Genomic DNA, 20,818 nt, shown 5'->3' on the forward strand with positions numbered 1-20,818 from the left:
TTTTCTTTATTTTGAAGAGTTGTAGAAATGTAATATTGCCGTTTTTTGTTTTGATGTTGGAGCAAATGAACAAGCAAAAATGTTCAACCTTATTCCTGGGGGTCTTCCTGGGGAAACGGATATGGGATATGGGAACTTCTACCGGAAGACGTTCTGTAGTATTCGCTAATGTATTTAATTTTTTATTTTTATTGCTTTAATCAGTATAACATGACAGTCAAACCAACTGAAAGCATAAGAAATAAACTTTTAAATATATATATATATATATATATATATATATATATATATATATATATATATATATATATATATATATATATATATATATTCTTTAAAAAAGGTATATTGACAATATACCGAATACAAAAGGCAATAAATCATACAATATACAATGCACATAACATAAAGATACAAAAAGGGATATTCAAGGCTTTATAAAAGTAAATACTCTTTAGCGCTTTAATATGTTAACAGGAGTAAAAAACAGTAAAGTAATACTTCTATTTTGAAGTGTGTGAAATGTGGTTTCTGTGAAGCCCATTTACATTTATGAATAATAAAAAAAATCCATAAATCAACAATAAATGTATAATATACCATGCTTTATGTTCAATTTTACTATCAAAATAAAACAAAACATCCTCTTTCTTTAAATGCATATCAATACCCGTATTCATCTTAATAAAATATTCTAAATCACACCAGAACATTTTTGTATAGATATAGTCAAAAAAGAGGTGTACAATGCTTTCAATTTCAATGTTACAAAAAGCACATTTTAAGCATTCGCTAATATAAGCAGCAGTCATTTAGACCCCGTTTTCAGCTAGTATTAGGATGTGATCCGATGACAAGTGATCAGCACTATATACAGTTGTAAATGGGGTGCAAAACCTTTTGTGATCGAATCACAAAAAAACACATATGGCGGTAGTCAAAAACGCATTTGAAACACTGTAAACACTGTCCAGGATGCAGTGAATTGCCACTCCTTATCTGTCAATCATGCGCTAAATCAAGAGTTTCAACTGCTCGTGACTCTGGTGACACGTGACTTTAAAACGAAATAACTGTCCGATCGGAAAAATAGCTTACATATACATGTTCGAGATCTTTACAGATCTTCTTCAGTGTCTTCGTGTGCACTTACAGTAGATGAAATTTGAGCTGTACCTGGTGCGTCATTTTTCCATGCTTTGTCTTTTGTTAAATTTTTCCGGTTTATTAATTTATGATGTAGTGATGATATATGCCATCATGAAGTGTTCACAGGAGATGCATTTGTGTGACCAACAGCGATGTGTCTCGTCTGACCACATGTGATCGGATCACCCGAGATACATCTTATTACTGTGATGATGTGCATTAATTACCAATACCAATTGTAGTTCAAGAATCCAGTACATGGAACTGTGTTACAGCAAATGTTACAAATGGTTTGAGAAACAAATGTACAAGACCAACATGTAATGTGCAATCAGTCAATAAACAGGGACATGTTGAGATGTGAGTCAAAAAGTGAGTCATTTTATTTTGAATCATTAAACAAAACAAATACCAGCTATAAACAAGATCTTAGTGAGTATTAAGCTCCATCAGGCTGTGCTCACACATTTAGAAGTATGAATGATCAACACTGCAACAAAAAAATCAATGAATGTACCATGCAACTACAACTGTTTACTTCTTAGCGGAAGTAACTCCCACATTTCGCGCAAAGCATCACGGGGTGTAGGAATACGGTGGATATTTGCCGTGGTCTTCCATACACTACCATTCACCGCTGACGAGGTTTACCCAATCGTTTATTTCTGCATTCCAAAACCCAGAAGTGTGAAAAGGGTCCATTGGACACAAAACAGGACTTGAAGCTTTAAAAACCTAAATATTATATGTGCGGTTTAAATTATGTTTAATTAACTGACGTTAAAACCCTGATTTATGTGCAGAAACATTAAAGAACAAAATTAAACAGACAATGTTAAGTAAAAATAAATAAAATGAACAACCAGAATGGGTAACACTTATATAATGGCTGTAAAAATAGGACTAAACAATAAAAATAAATATAATACTACTACATTAAAATGTTTCTACAATTAAATTTCAATCCAGTAGATTGTCAAAATTGTGACGTTGATTTTAACTGTTGAATACAGTCGAGAAGGTCAAGACCCCTGAGGTAGGACAGACAAAAATCCCCATTTAAAGGGTGAGATAGACATGCTTTTAAAACTAGCTACTTTTCATACAAGGTTTATTTTATTTAAGATAATAGTTTGTCTGATATCTAATAGCTCACACAACAAAATTCATGCCACATTAATGCTTTTTTTTAAAAAAGTAATGGGACACCAAAGTGTATGAGACTATCAGCATCAGCAAATGTCCTCATGTACAGTGGATATAAAAAGTCTACACACCACTGTTAAAACAGCAGGTTTTTGTGATGTCAAAAATTAAAGAAATCATATCAGAATTTTTGCACCTTTAATGTAAAAATTACAACTTATGCAATGCCACTGAAAACCAAAGTGGCACATTTCAGAGACAAAATAAAATAAAATACAAAACTTAGAATAACCTAACTGCATAAATGTGAACATCCCTGAACTAATACTTAGTTGAAGCACCCTTTGATTTTATTACAGCACTCAGTCTGTTTGGATAGGAGTCTATTAGCTTGGCACATCTTGACTTGGGAATATTTTCCCACTCTTCTTTGCAAAACCATTCCAGATCCATCACCTGGGTACAGCCCTCTACAGGTCCCCACACAGATTTTCTATAGGATTCAGATCTGGGCTCTGGCTGGGCCATTCCAAAACATTAATCTCTTTTTGATGAAGCCATTCTTTTGTTGATTTGGATGTGTGCTTTGGATCATTGTTATGCTGAAAGGTGAAAGTTCTCTTCATTTTCAGCTTTCTAGCAGACACCAGAAGTTTCTGTGCCAGAACTGACTGGTACTTGGAGATATTCATGATTCCCTCCACCTTCACTAAAGCCCCAGTTCCAGCTGAAGAAAAGAAGCCCCAAAGCATGATGCTGCCACCACCATGCTTCACCGTGGGTATGGTGTTCTTTTGCTGATGTGTGGTGTCGTTTTTGCGCCAAATATACCTTTTACAATTTTGGGCAAAAAGTTCAATCTTGGTCTCATCAGACCCTAACACATTTTTCAACATGGTTTTGGGAGACTGGATATAGGTTTTTGCCATGCTTGGATGTTTTTTTTTCTTTTTTCATCAAAAAAGGCTTGGTCTTACAACTCTGCCCTATAGCCCAGAAAGATGAAGAATACGGGAGATAGTGGTCACACGTAGGGAGCAACCATTACTTGCCAGAAAGAGCTGCAGCTCCTTTAATGTTGCTGTAATACTCTTGACAGCCTCCCTGACCAGTTTTCTCTTTGTCTTCTCATCAATTTCGGAGAGACTTTGCATTTTACAATATAGTTGCAATATACAGCAAGTAAATAAAATAAACATATCAAACATAGTAATCACTGAACTAATGTTGTTGACTGTTGTTCATATGTAGAAGAACTAAAACACTTGTTTTAAAGTCATTTATTTTTATTTTCTTTTGGATGAATATACATTCCTTTCAGACTCAAGTTTCAGTTTTTAACTTTAGGTTGACTGGGTGCAATCTCTAGTTTATCTTTGCAACCACAGTATGTGAATTTTCCTACAATATACAGACCTCCTTGTGTGTATAAAACTTTATTGCCAAACACAAAAAAAGTAAAAAGAATGTTCAAAAGAAAAACATTCATTCTTTTATGAACTTAAATTAACAAAATACATCTTGCGTTGAGGTATTTTAAATGTCACACACACACACACCCCGCTTCTCATTGCTAAAATAAGAGCATTTGCTGACATCTTGACATAAGTATAATGGTTCAATTTGACAAGTGTTTTCTGTTTTTACTGAATTTTAAAAAATATATACAAAAAGAAAAATTTGAATAAAAATGTAATTATCATGAAATTAAAAACATTTGCAGCAACAGTAGGTCTTTGAAGTCAGTGCCCAAAAAATGCATCTATTATCTGTAAAATAACAGAATTTCAAAGCTATGGTCAGACTAAATGTTAAATAAATGGCATAGAGTCATGTGAACAGACATTCAATCAGTAACCCCTTGAATACATCACATTTTTCCAGTTGTTTTATCCATTTATAGAACAAAAAAATAATTGAGAAACCTGTGATATTGCATAGAATGGATGTCAAACACATGCATGTGAATGGACATTCATTCAATAAGCTCAAAATACATTGTTAGGATTTGTCAAAAAAAAAAAAGAAAAAAAAAAAAAAGCACCATCAGACATAAAAAGTAGCATTCTTAATTCTCTTTCTGCCATATCTTTAATGTAGCCACATTTGACAAAGACAAATCAAAATAATGAAATTCTGAAATAAATACTGATATTCTTGAACCTTGTATTATAATGTCTTTGCAAAATCTACTGACAAATATTTAAAATCTCTGATAATTGAGAACCTGTAAACTGTTAAAGTGCAACCACTACACCATTTATCCAATAATAAACAAAGCATGATTCCATCAGTACAATATAAATCAAGTGTTACTGCATCCCATTCCAAAGTACAAAAAAAAAAATTAGAAAAGCAGTTTAGAATATCAGGTGAAATGACTGCTAGACATTCTGAACTCTTAAACAGAAAATCTCTCTTTAAAACTTGTTTAAAAAGATTCAAATCAAACATCCACTTTGTTGCACACACGTACCTTATAGATTTAAACACTTAAAACACACACTTCCCCATTTATCATTCAGGCTATGAAAGAACATTCCAGTAACCTCTGGAGATAAACTATGGTTCAGTTTGTATTGTAACAGGGTAACAGAACTGTCGTAAGACTATTTAACAATGTAAAAAAAATAACTCCTTTTTTACAATTAAAATAATGTAAAATTGTCAGTCTCATAAAAATAAATAGCCTTACTGACTAGTTTAAACGCATCTGTAAAGCACTTTAACAGGCAACACAACAGGTGTTTCAACATTAATGACAATCATCAATTCCACTTTACGGCAATAGCAGCCAAAGTACAACATGCCCTGGAAAACGGTTTATTTCAGGGCACAAACAGTCCCATTTCTAACACAAACAATTAACAGCTAAATATTTACTGATGTTATTATGACCGTTTCACTCTGAAACAACACATTCCAGCAATAAGTTTCGACTCGGCTTTCATTTGAGACTATGTCCTGTCTGCACCTGCGGTACCTTTTACAGTCAATATCTTCATGACACTTAAAGACATCCCCAGAGTGACTTCACTGACTACTTGTTCTTGCAACAAATGCAAAAACCCAAAGTCATGCCGACTCTGTGCATGCCGACCAAGTGTCCAAACACTGGTGGTCATACGGCCACTTTCCCTTTGACCTCCAGTTTGTTGGCATTGTCACTCTGTTTGGTGGTCTGCTCCTCTGTGAAGGTAACATAGGAGTACACCAGACTTCCAGCAATACTGAAAAGTATGGGCATTGAGATCATTAGCAGCAAACTACATCCACCCATACCACCCGTTTCCTTTTGGGAAAAGCTAACAGCATACCTGATGTTTAGACCAATGAAGTTAGTCCATGAGAAAATGTAATCCCCTCCAAACACCATTCCAATATATGTCACTAATATATTCTAAAGAGACAGAATAGTCATGGTTAATAAAGGCAGCACAATCTGTCCTGGCATGTTAAAGTAAAGGGAAAACAAGAAAAAGTACTTTTAGGCAGCCGACGATGGTAGTAGTTAGCGCAGAGTTATACTGAGTGCAAAGCACTGTGGAGTACATTAAAACAAACCTACAAATGTAAAAACAAATTAGAATGAATGATGAGGATATGACCATTGTCTCAATGTAAATGTCATTTTGGTTGCAGTCTCAAAGCATAAATTTTATGCTTGTTCAAGAGAAAACGAAGGCCAGAAACACTCTGTAAGCACAATACATCAAATGCAAATGATTGTCCAATGCATTCACATTTGTCTAGTTAGATTGCTCGTGGTTGTTTCCTCAACTTTGGGCACTTTAGCACTGCGGACCTTTAGAAGGTAAAGTCTCATAACACTTCACACTCGCACAATTATTATTTTATTTGTAACAATGTCCAACAGTGTATGTAAATGCATCACAGAAGATTAATGTAATTCTTGTCATTTTTTCTGAAAGTCATAAATACTCACCAGTGTCATTTCCACCATATCTCAAATGCTGTAATTTTGCATTTAACCCTTTTGCAAGTACGATCAAACTGGTGTGATTACACTAGGCTGGGCTCAGACACATACGATCAAACCAGTGTGAGCTGCATTCATGCTGCTGTTTACCAGCAAAATCGGTTGTCAAAGACTGAAGTGGTTGTCATAATGAACCAGCTGCTCAAATAGTCTTTTCAACATTACAATATCTTCATTTTTATATTTTACAAACTTAAAAACAATCACTAAAAAGTATAAAGCATTACCGTCGGAGTGATTACACTTGTCAGAACGTAAGTGGAACACTTTAATTTGAAACACTAAAGCATCATAGAATGAAATGGGTCAATAATAGGAATATACTCTTAAATTACTTCCATTTATTAAAAAATGTAAGAAAATTATGTTATTTATATTTATGATTACCCATGACACTGCCAAATATGATCTTTCAGAAGTGCAATTTTGATTGTGTGTGGAAACTGGAGCCAAAGGCCAAACTGACCAATGATAAACGATACTCTAAGAAAGCATGAGAAAGTTCTTCAGAAACAATGATTGTTTGACAATTTAAAAAAAGCCTATAAACTATAGACAGCGTAGTTCATAATTCTCAGAAAATTCAGTAGGTTATACTGTGATTACTGGCTGTCAGATGCGGTTGAGATTTTGATAGATTTGTTTAAAACAATAATAACTTGTGTCTGCGTTTTACCAAATAGTTTTCAATAGACCTATTAAAAGTACATCATAACCTGCAGCAAAGATACAATTGCACTTGATGAACCAGGATTTGAACCCAGGTCACTGAGTGATGTAGCAGTGTGACTTACCACTGAACCAGCATCCCAACTCTAATCAAAGGATCACTTTGTTCATTTTCAATGGTAGAAGAAAGTTACTCAATCATGCTTAATTAAGCCATTATTCATTATAAAGAAAAATGCAACTGAAAGTATATTATTGAACATCAGCCTATGATGCTTTAGTGTTGTATATAAAAGAATCCCACTTGCGATTTACAGCTCTTGACAAGTGTAATTGCCAGTTCCCATTCAAACCAATGTCCCACGTCAACATGGGAAACCAGATGTTATCGTGAAACCATAAAAAAAAAAAAAGTCAAATTCATTAGAACAGACATCAATGAAACAGCCGTTTAATAATGATACCAACATTTTTTATAATGTGCAAAACGTCTTTTCTTTACTCACTGATAGTTCGCACTGAACGAATCTGCTGAAAAGGCAAGTAAAATTATTCACATGCACATCCCCAGTTAACATGATCCCCAGTTGTTCCATAACACCAGCAAGTGCATTCACGATCGCATCTTATCTATCATAATCATTATAAACATCTAAAAAACCCATTACATGTTTGATAATATATAATCTGTCCTCCAGTGCATCTGCTATGAAGTGTAATGCAAGATATGTTTTAATTACAGTGTGCATTAAAGAACTCATGCTGGGAGATCCATCAGTACAGGACAAATTCACCAGCAGAAAGTAGAATACTGGGGTGCAAATGACAGTGATGGAAATTACATTTTAAAAGTTTTTGGAATAAACTTTGTCTTGCTGAGGCTAATCTCAAAGCTAACTTTGTGTGTATCCTAATATATATATAAAAATAATTAAACCAATATTTTCACACAATTTGGCAAACTTACAGCTTGATTGGAAATGAAGCCCAATAAAATAATCTGCTCACAAACGACATTTACCTTGAATTTTCTTTGTTTTCTTCAAATAATATTTGTCTTGAAAGTCACGCATGCTCTTCATTGACAAATTTGTCTACTTTATTTACAAGTAAACTACCTTCTGAAAAAACATTGTAAGGGACAAAATTGTTTTGTGTGGTGGAAATGCAAATACTCTGGGACCGTGTTGGTCATTTTTGAAAAACGTAAAGAAATCTCCCACAATAAATACTGAAATGGTTTATTTCACACCGTTTAGATAATCATAGTTAAATGACATGTAATAATTTGTTTTTATAATGGATTTTCGTTGTGTTATATTGAAAGGCTTAAACAGTAAAATCTGTACATATACAGTAAGGCATTGGAAAACTACCAAAAATAAATGAAGGCCTGGTAAAAAGTTTTTAAATCAGTTTAAACATTACCTTAATTAACCACCTTTTTTTAACAGTTTGTTTTAATAAAATTCAACCCCTGGTATATGAAATTGCCCAAAGTTGAAGAAACACCCAGTATGCGACTCTGAACTGAGAAATGCCATTTCAGAGTTTTTTTTTTCTAATTTAGAACATTTCGTCATTATATGACCTGTATGAAAATTATAAAAATCACAAAAAAAAAACCCCAAAAATAGCAAAAGACTGCAACATGTACTTGCGTTGCAATATGAATTGCACTGTGATACATTTCGGAACTTAAAGACTCACGAAATATGTATTTTGGCATAGATTATGTTTCAGGCCTAAACGTAAAAACATTAGCATGAATACATTTGTGTTTTTATCAGTTACAAAGTTTTCATTTCCACTCACCCCATTATACAAGAAAGGATGAATTGACCTATAAAAAGCACGTCTGACCAACCTTCATAATCAAAAGCCTACGGGGGGGGGGGGAGAAAAAAAGAGGGGAAACATCAATAAAGACTACAGGCAATAAACAGACAAGCAAAAACCAGACCAGTAGTGATACATAGGAAACTATGGCCCACTTATAAGAAAAGCATAGTGTTTCAATCAAAAATATAATTAACATAGTTAATCATTAAATATGACAGTTACAGATATGTTTGTAAGGCAGCATGTAGGTCAAAATGTCACATAGCACTTGTACTGAAAAGACAGGGAGGATTTTCCAAGTATTAAAGGAATAGTTCACTCAAAAAAAGAATTCTCACATCATTTACTCACCCTTATGCCATCCCAGATGTCTATGACTTTTTCATCTGCTGAACTCAAATGAAGACTTTTAGAAGAATGTCTCAGCTCTTTTGGTCCATACAATGCAAGTGAATGGGTGCATAAAAGTAATCCATATGACTCCAGTGGTTAAATCTATACCTTCAGAAGCGATATGATAGGTGTGGGTGAGAAACAGATCACTTTTACCTTCTTGTTTTTTTGGTGATTCATATTCTTAGTGTATACCGCCCCCTACTGGGCTGGGAGAAGTATTAAGCAAAAAAGGACAAATTATTCTGTTTCTCACCCACACCCATCACATCACTTCCGACAAAATGGATTAAAACACTGGAGTCATATGGATTACTTTTATGATGCCTTTGTGCTTTGAGTTTCAAAAATTTGGCACCCATTTCACTTGCACTGTATGGAGCTAGAGAGCTAAAATATTCTTCTAAAAATCACAATGTGTTCTGCAGAGCAAAGAAAGTCACACACGTCAGGGATGGCATGAGGATGAGTAAATGAGAGAAATTTATTTTTGGATGAACTAACCCTTTAAAAGCTAAACCAAATTTTTCAGTTGCTGTGGTATGGGTGCACTTGCAAAACTGCAAATGCAAAAATGTATTCACATAGTGTGGAGAAAACAACTTGGTTACTAACTAACCCTTTACTAACCCTTGTGTTGTTCCAAACCTGCACGACTTTCATCACCATTTACTTTGAATCTTTTTTCCCCAAAAAAATAACGTGAATGATGTCTGAGCCTGACTAACATCTTTTCGTGTTCCACAGAAGAAAGCTATTCGATTTTGGAAAAACATGAGGGCAAGTTATTTGATTCTTTTTCATTTTTTAGGTGAACTACCCCTTTAAAACCACACAACCTGTTTAAAAACAGGTGAATAACTCACCTAGCATACCCACACCTTATTTCAAGCATAACTTCATGAGCTGCTATATTCAATGTGTCGGTTACGAGGTCTGGCATAATGGCGGCATTGTGCAAGAGACACACTTTCTGTGCTCACTCCTTCCTCACGCAGCGCTTGCCAAATAAAGTGAGGCCTCCCTGTGAACACACTGAGCTTAATAAAATGAGGCTTTCATGGAGCAGAGCCATGTCATCCTAACCTTCCAAACAACTGAGCCTTGTGCTCATACGGCTTTCTCAAAAAGACCAGGACGTAGCACACAGGGTTTTTGTTCTTGAAAAATTGCACGGTTATTTCTACAAGGGAAAAGTATTCAGACATGATGAAATTGTCAGTCAGCTATGATTCAAGAGAATTTGACAACCGCGCACAGTCGTTCAGATCAACTAATAGAGTGTGTGTATTCGCTCTCTGGCAATGTGAGCTCATTGCAGCTGAGCAGATGGTGGATTTGTAGTTGTCAGATCATCTATGGGTATGAGATCTTGTTGAGATACAGACTTCTCTTAGGAGACACTCATGTCCTGGGGTAATTTAAGGTCTGGTATTCAGAAACAAGATCTGATTTATGACTGGTACCAAACTACCTGGTCTCTTGCTAAATGGTCATAATAGGTTTTAAAGCTATGGCTGTGATCAATAAAACTTTACCAAATTAGTTACATGCAATGCCAATTAGTCACATATATAGACAATATCTGCCATATAAAGTCCTTAAATATACACTGATCAGCCACAGCATTAAAACCACCTGCCTAACATTGTGTAGGTCCCCCTCGTGCCGCTAACCCGCATCTCAGAATAGCATTCTGAGACTATATTCTAACAAGGCGTTTCCATCCACAGAACTGCCGCTCACTGGATGTTTTTTGTATTTGGCACCATTCGGAGTAAATTCTAGAGACTGTTGTGCGTGAAAATCCCAGGAGATCAGCAGTTACAGAAATATTCAAATCAGCCCATCTGGTAGGGGCCTGGGCAGCTCAGCGGGTATTGATGCAGACTACCACCCCTGGAGTCACGAGTTCAAATCCAGGGCATGCTGAGTGACTCCAGCTTGGTCTCCTAAGCAACCAAATTGGCCCGGTTGCTAGGGAGGGTAGAGTCACATAGGGTAACCTCCTCGTGGTCGCGATTAGTGGTTCTCGCTCTAAATGGGGCACATGGTAAGTTGTGCGTGGAACGCAGAGAGTAGCTTGAGCCTCCACATGCGGAGTCTCCGCGGTGTCATGCACGATGAGCCACGTGATAAGATGCGCAGATTGACGGTCTCAGAAGCGGAGGCAACTGAGACTTGTCCTCTGCCACCCGGATTGAGGCGAGTAACCGTGCCACCACGAGGACTTACTAAGTAGTGGGAATTGGGTATTCCAATTTGGGAGAAAAGGGGATAATAAAAAAATAAAAATAAAAAAAACAGCGCATCTGGCACCAACAATCATGCCATGGTCCAAATCACTGAGATCACATTTTTTCCCTATTCTGATGGTTTATGTGAACATTAACTGAATCTCCTGTCCCGTATCTATGTGATTTTATGCACTGCAGCCACACAATTGGCTGACTAGATAATCAAATGGATGATTGTTGGTGCCAGACAGGCAGGTTTGAGTATTTCTGTAACTGCTGATCTCCTGGGATTTTCAAACACACAACAGTCTCTACAATTTACTCAGAATTGTGCCAAAAACAAAAAACATCCAGTGAGCAGCAGTTCTGAGGAAGGAAACGCCTTGTTGATGAGAGAGGTCAGAATGGCCAGACTGGTTCGAACTGACAAAGTCAACGGTAACTCAGAAAAACTGCTCTGTACAATTGTGGCAAGAAGAATAGCATCTAAGAATGCTATTCTGAGATGTGCGTTGGTGCTGTTTTGGCAGCACGAGGGGGACCTACACAATGTTAGGCAGGTGGTTTTAATGTTGTGGCTGATCGTTGTAAATGATTCAAAAGACATTATTGCGTTACACTGGTAAAGGAGTAAATAGGCATTATAAAACATGACACAGAAGTTGGTATATTTAGATATTCTTTGTTTTACTTCCATATCATCATGCATAAGCCTCTTACCTTATCAATGTCTCCTGTGACATGTGCCAACAGCAGAGTTGGGAGAATCATAAATAAAGCATTGTAATAGAGCAGGCCATACTTTCCAAGCTCCTAAATGACAAAGAAAAGACGACAGATTTTCAGGAACAAAACAGCTACATCATAATTGCCCTCTTGTCTAACACCCACTTCACTAGCTGCTCTAAGATCACAACCAGCTGGCATGCAAACAGCTGTATGAAGCCAAACATCTAACTTAAAAGGATTGTGCAATAGTCTTAACAGGTTGTAACGTTTGGCTCCTATTGTTCAAGTTGCCACTGCTTTAGGTAAATCTATATTTCACCAAGCATGGTAACAGTTTACTTTCATAAAATATTAAATCTGGAATGGTCTGAAAAGTACTCTTTCAGCACGCTTCAAATAGAGCACACTTAACCTATTATTTCAGTCCAAGTCGGAAGGGTAATGCAATAAATGCTACTCATGTAGCCACACCAAATTAGTTAGCAGCCAAGGATTTTCGCCTTTACATAAATTTAAGCACAGGCATATCTGGGGGGGCCTGGGTAGCTCAGAGTATTGACACTGACAACCACCCCTGGAGTCGCGAGTTTGAATCCAGGGCGTGCTTCCGGGTTTGGAACACGGAAGTAAACTACAGTGAGTTAAACTTCTATAGAGGTACATGGGAGACCAGTACGAGTATTAATTTTCCAATCACAGCAGTATTCACTATTTTTTTTTTTTTTTTTTTTTTTTAAACAAATGGCAGGATAATATAACTAGAATAGTAGAAATTTACAATAAATAATGAAAAATTAAAAAGGTTTGCTAGATTTAAGCTGCTTAAGCCAGAAATGTATCATCATAGTCTGAGAATATTGTACATACAGTTGCAAGAAAACATTTGTGAACCTTTTGGAATTCTGGATTGCTGCATTGATTACTCAAAAATGTGGTCTGATCTTCATCTTAGTCACAGTTATATACAAACACAATCTGACTAAACTAACAACTCTTTGTGTGTTATTACTTTTCAAAACTGTATTGAAGTCTTTGAGTAATCATTCACAGTACAGGCTGGAAAAAGTAAGTGAACCTCTATTAACAAATTCGCCAAAAGCTATTTTGAGTCAGATGTTTCAATTAAGGAGTTATTAGAAAATTATGAGACTGGATGTGTGGTTTACACAGGTGCCTTGCCCTTTGATAAAAGGCACACAAAGTCAGTTTACTGATAAATTAGTTATATACAGGTGCATCTCAATAAATTAGAATGTCGTGGAAAAGTTCATTTATTTCAGTAATTCAACTCAAATTGTGAAACTCGTATTAAATAAATTCAGTGCACACAGACTGAAGTAGTTTAAGTCTTTGGTTCTTTTAATTGTGATGATTTTGGCTCACATTTAACAAAAACCCACCAATTCACTATCTCAACAAATTAGAATATGGTGACATGCCAATCAGCTAATCAACTCAAAACACCTGCAAAGGTTTCCTGAGCCTTCAAAATGGTCTCTCAGTTTGGTTCACTAGGCTACACAATCATGGGGAAGACTGCTGATCTGACAGTTGTCCAGAAGACAATCATTGACACCCTTCACAAGGAGGGTAAGCCACAAACATTCATTGCCAAAGAAGCTGGCTGTTCACAGAGTGCTGTATCCAAGCATATTAACAGAAAGTTGAGTGGAAGGAAAAAATGTGGAAGAAAAAGATGCACAACCAACCGAGAGAACCGCAGCCTTATGAGGATTGTCCAGCAAAATCGATTCAAGAATTTGGGTGAACTTCAAGGAATGGACTGAGGCTGGGGTCAAGGCATCAAGAGCCACCACACACAGACGTGTCAAGGAATTTGGCTACAGTTGTCGTATTCCTCTTGTTAAGCCACTCCTGAACCACAGACAACGTCAGAGGCGTCTTACCTGGGCTAAGGAGAAGAACTGGACTGTTGCCCAGTGGTCCAAAGTCCTCTTTTCAGATGAGCGCAAGTTTTGTATTTCATTTGGAAACCAAAGTCCTAGAGTCTGGAGGAAGGGTGGAGAAGCTCATAGCCCAAGTTGCTTGAAGTCCAGTGTTAAGTTTCCACAGTCTGTGATGATTTGGGGTGCAATGTCATCTGCTGGTGTTGGTCCATTGTGTTTTTTGAAAACCAAAGTCACTGCACCCGTTTACCAAGAAATTCTGGAGCACTTCATGCTTCCTTCTACTGACCAGCTTTTTAAAGATGCTGATTTCATTTTCCAGCAGGATTTGGCACCTGCCCACACTGCCAAAAGCACCAGAAGTTGGTTAAATGACCATGGTGTTGGTGTGCTTGACTGGCCAGCAAACTCACCAGACCTGAACCCCATAGAGAATCTATGGGGTATTGTCAAGAGGAAAATGAGAAACAAGAGACCAAAAAATGCAGATGAGCTGAAGGCCACTGTCAAAGAAACCTGGGCTTCCATACCACCTCAGCAGTGCCACAAACTGATCACCTCCATGCCACGCCGAAGTAGGCATTAAAGCAAAAAGGAGCACCTACCAAGTATTGAGTACATATACAGTAAATGAACATACTTTCCAGAAGGCCAACAATTCACTAAAAATGTTTTTTTTTATTGGTCTTATGATGTATTCTAATTTGTTGAGATAGTGAATTGGTGGGTTTTTGGGCCAAAATCATCACAATTAAAAGAACCAAAGACTTAAACTACTTCAGTCTGTGTGCATTGAATTTATTTAATACACGAGTTTCACAATTTGAGTTGAATTACTGAAATAAATGAACTTTTCCACGACATTCTCATTTATTGAGATGCACCTGTATATACACATACAAGAAAGATTGGTTAGTGTGAACCATGCCTCAATCCCAACAACTTTCACAGGGCTTTAGAGGACGCATTATAGAGATGCGGGAAGCTGGAAAAGGCTACAAAAGCATTGCAAAAGACCAAAGTGTTCAAACCATGATAAGACAAACTGTCTACAAATGGAGAAAATTCAGGACTGTTGCTACGTTCCAAGGAGTGGCCATCCTGCAAAAAAAACAAAAAACTCCAAGAGCACAATGGGCAATCCTGAAAGAGGTACAGGTAAGAACCCAAGGGTAACAGCAAAAGACCTCCAGAAAATATAAACTGTGAAAGTCTTTGATCATGTGTCCACTATTAGAAAACACTGAACAAGAATGTTGATCATGGAAGGACACCACAAAAAGGAAAACACTAGTCCAAAAAAAAAAAAAAAGCTGCATGTCTTAAGTTTTCTTGGAAAATGTTCCATGGACAGATGAGATAAATTTGAACTTTTTGGCAATAATGCACAACACAATGTGTGGAGGGAGGAAAAAGGGCACTAAACATCAACACCAAAACTTCATCCCAACTGTGAAACATGGTGAAGGGAGCATCATGATGTGGGGCTGCCTTGCTGCCTCAGGACCTGGATGCCTTGCAAACATTGAGGGAACAATGAAATCAAAAGTGTATCAAGACATTTTACAGGAAAATGTCAGGGCAGCAGTCCATGACCTCAAGCTTAAGAGAAGTTGGGTAATGCAACAAAAAAATGGCTGAAGGAGATTTTTGTTTTGGAATGGCCAAGTCAGAGTCATGTGGTATGGCCTAAACAAGGCCGTGCAATCAAGACAACCCAGAAATACTGATGAACTGAAACAGATTTGTTGGAAGGAATGGTCCAAAATCCATCCTCAATGTTGCGCTAGTCTTATAAGCAGCTACAGGAAACATTTGGTGGAGGCTGTTGCTGCTAAAGGACGATCTACAAGTTATTAAATTCAAGGGTTCACTTACTTTTCCAGCATGCACTGTGAATGATTACTCAATGTCTTCAATAAAAATGTGAAAATTACAACTGCTTGTTACTAGTTTATTCAGACTGTGTTTGTCTATAATTGTGACTTGGATGAAGATCAGACCACTTTTTATATATGTATTGTAGGGGGAAAATTAAAGACTTGATTGGGACAAGCCAAATACAGAAAATCTACCAAATGTACTGTCTTAACACTTTTACAAATGAGGAAAAGTAGTTAGAGCGACAACACAAAAAAAAGTTTGAAGATAATATAATTTATCCTTCAAAACTAGAATAATTTGAGAATGAGCTTTCTGAAAGCATTTTTCATTCAAAATGATCATAGTGGACAGAATAGAACCCGTTAATGATGAATCAACCACCAATATTTTTATGACACTAAAAAATAATCAGTTGTTAAAAACCAGGTCAATAAGATAAATCGCACTGCATCAAGAGTTGCTTTATTTGGAGTGAATATAGGAAAGAAGTATCTAAATAAAAGACTAAGTACTTCTACAAACTACTACAGCTGCTTTATATGAGAGCACTCAAGGTAATTTTGAGCACCATTCTTACCTTGGAGTCAAGTTTCTGTTTAACAAAAGCCCCATTGGCAGCAGTTAAGACATCGTTCATTAAAATGTACAGGTACCCTTGCAGGTCAAAGGCCAGATCAGCACTACACAAGGAATAAAAGAGCAATGAAAGATATTGAACAAAATTAATGTTATTCAATGTGTGGACATGGTTAGTGGTCAAGTCCTCCTTGTGCTGAACTTTTGATGTATTAACATCTTGCAGATTTGGCAAACAACATATTTCCTGAGTGTAGCAGTAAATAATTGAGCAATTCTTGGAAACTTCGAGAAAAAAAAAAAAAAACAACCATCCTCATGAAAGAAAAATGGTGTAAATCAAGCTGATGATGAAATAATAATAATAATTTAAAAAAAAGAGACATGTTTATCCTGCAATGTCCTAGGTAGGGTTAAACTCTGGTGGTTAAATCATGAATCACTGTTAAAACTTTAGGAATGCAGGTGAGCAATCGGTTTTCATTTGGAAATATTTACCTTGCAGCTACAAAGGCCCCTAGAATCACTGTAAATACACTTAGCTGAACTGACCGGGAGAACTTCTTTCTTTAAAAAAAGGAGAAAAAAAAAAAAAAAATTACTATTATCACCACAACCTCAAATTAATCAGATGTAAGATTTATGGAATGTTGCCAATAAATGAACTCACTTTAACAAGAATCCCTCTGCAAGCATAGTAAAAAGAATAGAAAACCTCCTCAGTACTGTAAACATTGGCAGGCTGAAACAGAAAAAAAAGTTTAGATATCAATATACAACATACAAATATAACATTCTACTTTTATCCAATGACAATTATATAAGATTTAACATAAAATATTCCCCAAAAAAGCAAAAAGGCAAACATGTATTAATTAACATTCTTTCTGTAAATTTTAACACGCTTGTGTAGTGTAACATACTTAAGCCTTTTTGTTCCAAAGAGTCCCGTTATTTGATTCCCTACATACAGAAAAGGTAGTGGAAATGTCTGCAACAAACAAAGTAGTAGATATTGAGCAAGCAGATCAACAAGGAAGATGAAAATGTCAGGACACAATCTCAATCCCCAACAGAACTACATTAACAAAGCAACACTGTTTTCCACTGAGGAAACTAAACACGCAACATAAACCTGAGATAACTTTCTGTGTATGGGTCAACGACGTGACGCTCATTGGACCAAATTGGACACAAAGATTAAATTTCTAAGAACTTGAAACAAGTGTTTTAAAATAGATTTTTAAAAGATTACTTATTTTTAACACTTCAGACAAACTTATGTCAATAACTCGTATACAGAGTCTGTAGAGCTAGCTTGGAGAGGAAAAAACAAAACAAAAAAAAAAACGTGACAATATGCACAAGTTATGATTATCTGAGATTTTTATTTTTATGTTTGAGGCAGGACTCCTTACCTTTCTAGGTATGCTACTATCAAACTCAGGGAAGGTGATCACCCGGAGTGCCTTTCCCACCCATAACACAACAACTGTTACCAGCATCTGCAGAATAAATTCACACTGTCTATATATGCTACACGAAACTATTTAATAAAGTATAAAGAAAATGTTTTATACACCCACCTGACCAATGCCAAGACATATTGAAGATGGGAACCTATTTAAAAAAAAAGAACTTTTTTTTTATTGCAATTCTTTTTTTTTTTTTTAACCTTACTGGTTCTGATTGTTATTTATAAAACAAACCTTGACATGTGCAAACCTGATCATTCTATATCATTATTATCCTACACCACAGAGTCATGTCGCCTAGTATAAACATTGTTTATCCATCTGCAGTCAACTTAAAGAAAGAAAACTTCAGAGCAGTACACACTTATATTTTACATAATTCTTCTCTTAAATGGTTCAAAGCTAGAAAAAAAAAAAAGGTTGTCTGGTATGCAGCTCCATGATGGCACAGTCAGTGATGGCGTACAATGGTGTTACCATCTGATTTTAATATATATTTATTAAATATTTGTGTATACCATGGTAGAAAATGGCTAAATGGTAACGTACCATGTTGTTAAAATCGTATTCCAAACTATGGCTTTACCATAGTACCATGTTATAAAAACATTATAATACTATGAAATGTCTGGGTACTTTTTGTCAGTTAAGTACTGAAACAGTCTCAGCCTCCCATTTCAAAAAGTGCCACACAAGCTCCCTGAAATCACTGTCCTCCCGTACCACACTGTTACTGCTGCAAACTAAGTTGCCAACTATTTAAAGGATTCTTGCTCTATAGACAGTCAGGCACTAGTAAAATCAGTCAAAAGTCTTCTTACCTGTAATTGGTCAGGACGCTCTTATTCACCACAACTATAAAGAACGAGCTTATTCCGTAAAAGCCTGCGGCTAAAAACTTCAAGAGTACCGTTAGCGTTTGGTTCGCCATCCCCGCCGCTGCTTCATTTCTCTGCTCACATAGCTTCATTCTGTATGCGGCGCCTTTCTTCCACCCCACGTTGACGCCTCTGGACTTCCGCCATGTTTACCAAGAGACGTATAATGTGTGACGTCATATCTATTTGAATGCACTTTGTCGCCACCTTTCGGCACTTGATTGCGCTACGTTTACAACCAGTAGTGGGAATTGACCCTTCGCTAAGCTCCGCCCCTCTTGGTTACAGTCGCTCGCTTTGACAAGCTCGACAGAACTCCACATTCAGACCTTATTCACGCCAGCGCCATATTTGAGTTTTAATGGGAATGACAACAAGGTTGTGAGGGATGGACGTACAGTCTCTTCAATGGGCTGAACTGCAGTTTAAAGTGTTTTTGGATCGTTCCGCGGACATTAACATTAATTAACATTGATAAAATATCTGTCCAAGAACATTCAGTATACAAAGAATTCAAGACAGCACCAGTTGTGGAAAATCAGATGTGATCTAGGAGCTTTATACAGTTCGTGCCGTTAAAGAGATGGTAAGCCTATTCCTCACAGCCTCGTTGTCATTCCCATTAAAAATCAAAGATGGCGTTTGCGTGAATAAGGTCAATTGGAATGAATGGGAGATTGCTGCTGCATTTTTTGGCAAAATATTCTCATAAACGGAATAGATAATATTTGTGGTAAATTCCAGTTAATAATTTTTAATTTAATAATTACGTGGGCTGGAATGAAGAGTGACATTGTAAAGCATATTTATCTGCCGTTTTTTGTAAAATAAATCAGGAAATTACACAGTAATTTGATTGAAAACTGTCCAGAAGGAATTGTGGCAAATGATCATCACAGTCACATAAAAAGGGAAAAGTGTCACTTGATAGCAATTACAAACCTCATAACATTAGTGTAAGTGAAAAGAACTGCTTATAACATTTCATAACACACTCATTTTGATGTTGTGAACTCTTTGTTTACTATCACATTTACTAAGACCTGAATCAATACGTAAATAAACTAATGTTAAGTTGTTTGCTTTAATTTACCTTGGAGGAAATGTAGGTGTCATCACTGATGTTATACATGCTCATTTGTAAATGAGGAATGGCACACTTTAATCCATAGCATGCTCTTCTCAACAAAGATTTTTTTTTAAAGAATGAAAAAACACTGCATGTATCCTGTCGATGTACCTCATGTCACCGTTACAGAGGAAGCAGCAACAATTATTATTATTATTATTATTATTATTATTATTCTTTTTTTGGGGGGGGGGGATAATTTCGATAAAATAACGCTTAAAACGACTCAAACATACTTCCATAGGCTCTCATTATAAAAAGGCAAATGCTTGTCAGAGAAATGGCGGCAGAGCAACAGTTGCTTGCTAAAACATGATTGGTCAGAAACGCTTTTAAAGCAGGGCTTGGCGAAGTGTCAGTTGGTCTGTGCAAACTGAAAATTCTAACTACTTCCCCCAGTGGCTGACGCAGGGAGAGTTTTTTGAACGTAAGGGCACATGTGAGCTAAAGTTTCTGGGTGAAACGTTCACAGAGGGGTGGCAAAAGCGAGTTGTAAAGCATGTTGTTTTTGGTTGTCAATGATGTAATAAAGTGAAGAAGAATGCATATTTTATTAACTCTACCCCCTAATCCAAACCCTAAACCTAACATCAGTGGAGTAAAAATGTTCTCTTAGAGGGAAAAAAAAAAAAAAAAAAAAAAATGGAACCTCCAAATGGCACTCATTGATTGTGGGAATAATGTAATTACTTCCTGGTTTCAACATGGTACACAATCCCAGGTCTGTGCCGCTGCTGACCCAGCACACATTCAGTTGCACCACGAGAAGGTAAACATACTTGAACTGATGTAAAAAGGTCTGAT

General features: G+C 36.4%; 1 protein-coding gene across 1 annotated transcript; it reads right to left on the minus strand.

The window, feature by feature from the left end:
- Positions 1-1,581: 1,581 nt before the first annotated feature.
- Positions 1,582-19,038, minus strand: LOC127449461 (UDP-N-acetylglucosamine/UDP-glucose/GDP-mannose transporter-like). Its single transcript, XM_051712892.1, has 12 exons — positions 18,829-19,038; positions 18,119-18,152; positions 17,951-18,037; positions 17,456-17,523; positions 17,203-17,274; positions 17,031-17,099; positions 16,534-16,636; positions 12,157-12,249; positions 8,780-8,847; positions 5,781-5,859; positions 5,613-5,695; positions 1,582-5,525 (listed from the first exon to the last, which is right to left on the minus strand). The coding sequence occupies exons 1-12, from the start codon at positions 18,975-18,977 to the stop codon at positions 5,417-5,419; spliced, it is 1,014 nt and encodes a 337-aa protein (XP_051568852.1). The 5' UTR covers positions 18,978-19,038; the 3' UTR covers positions 1,582-5,416.
- Positions 19,039-20,818: the final 1,780 nt, after the last annotated feature.

This window comes from Myxocyprinus asiaticus, chromosome 12 (genome assembly GCF_019703515.2).
Source record: "Myxocyprinus asiaticus isolate MX2 ecotype Aquarium Trade chromosome 12, UBuf_Myxa_2, whole genome shotgun sequence".
Taxonomy (NCBI): Eukaryota; Metazoa; Chordata; class Actinopteri; order Cypriniformes; family Catostomidae; genus Myxocyprinus; species Myxocyprinus asiaticus.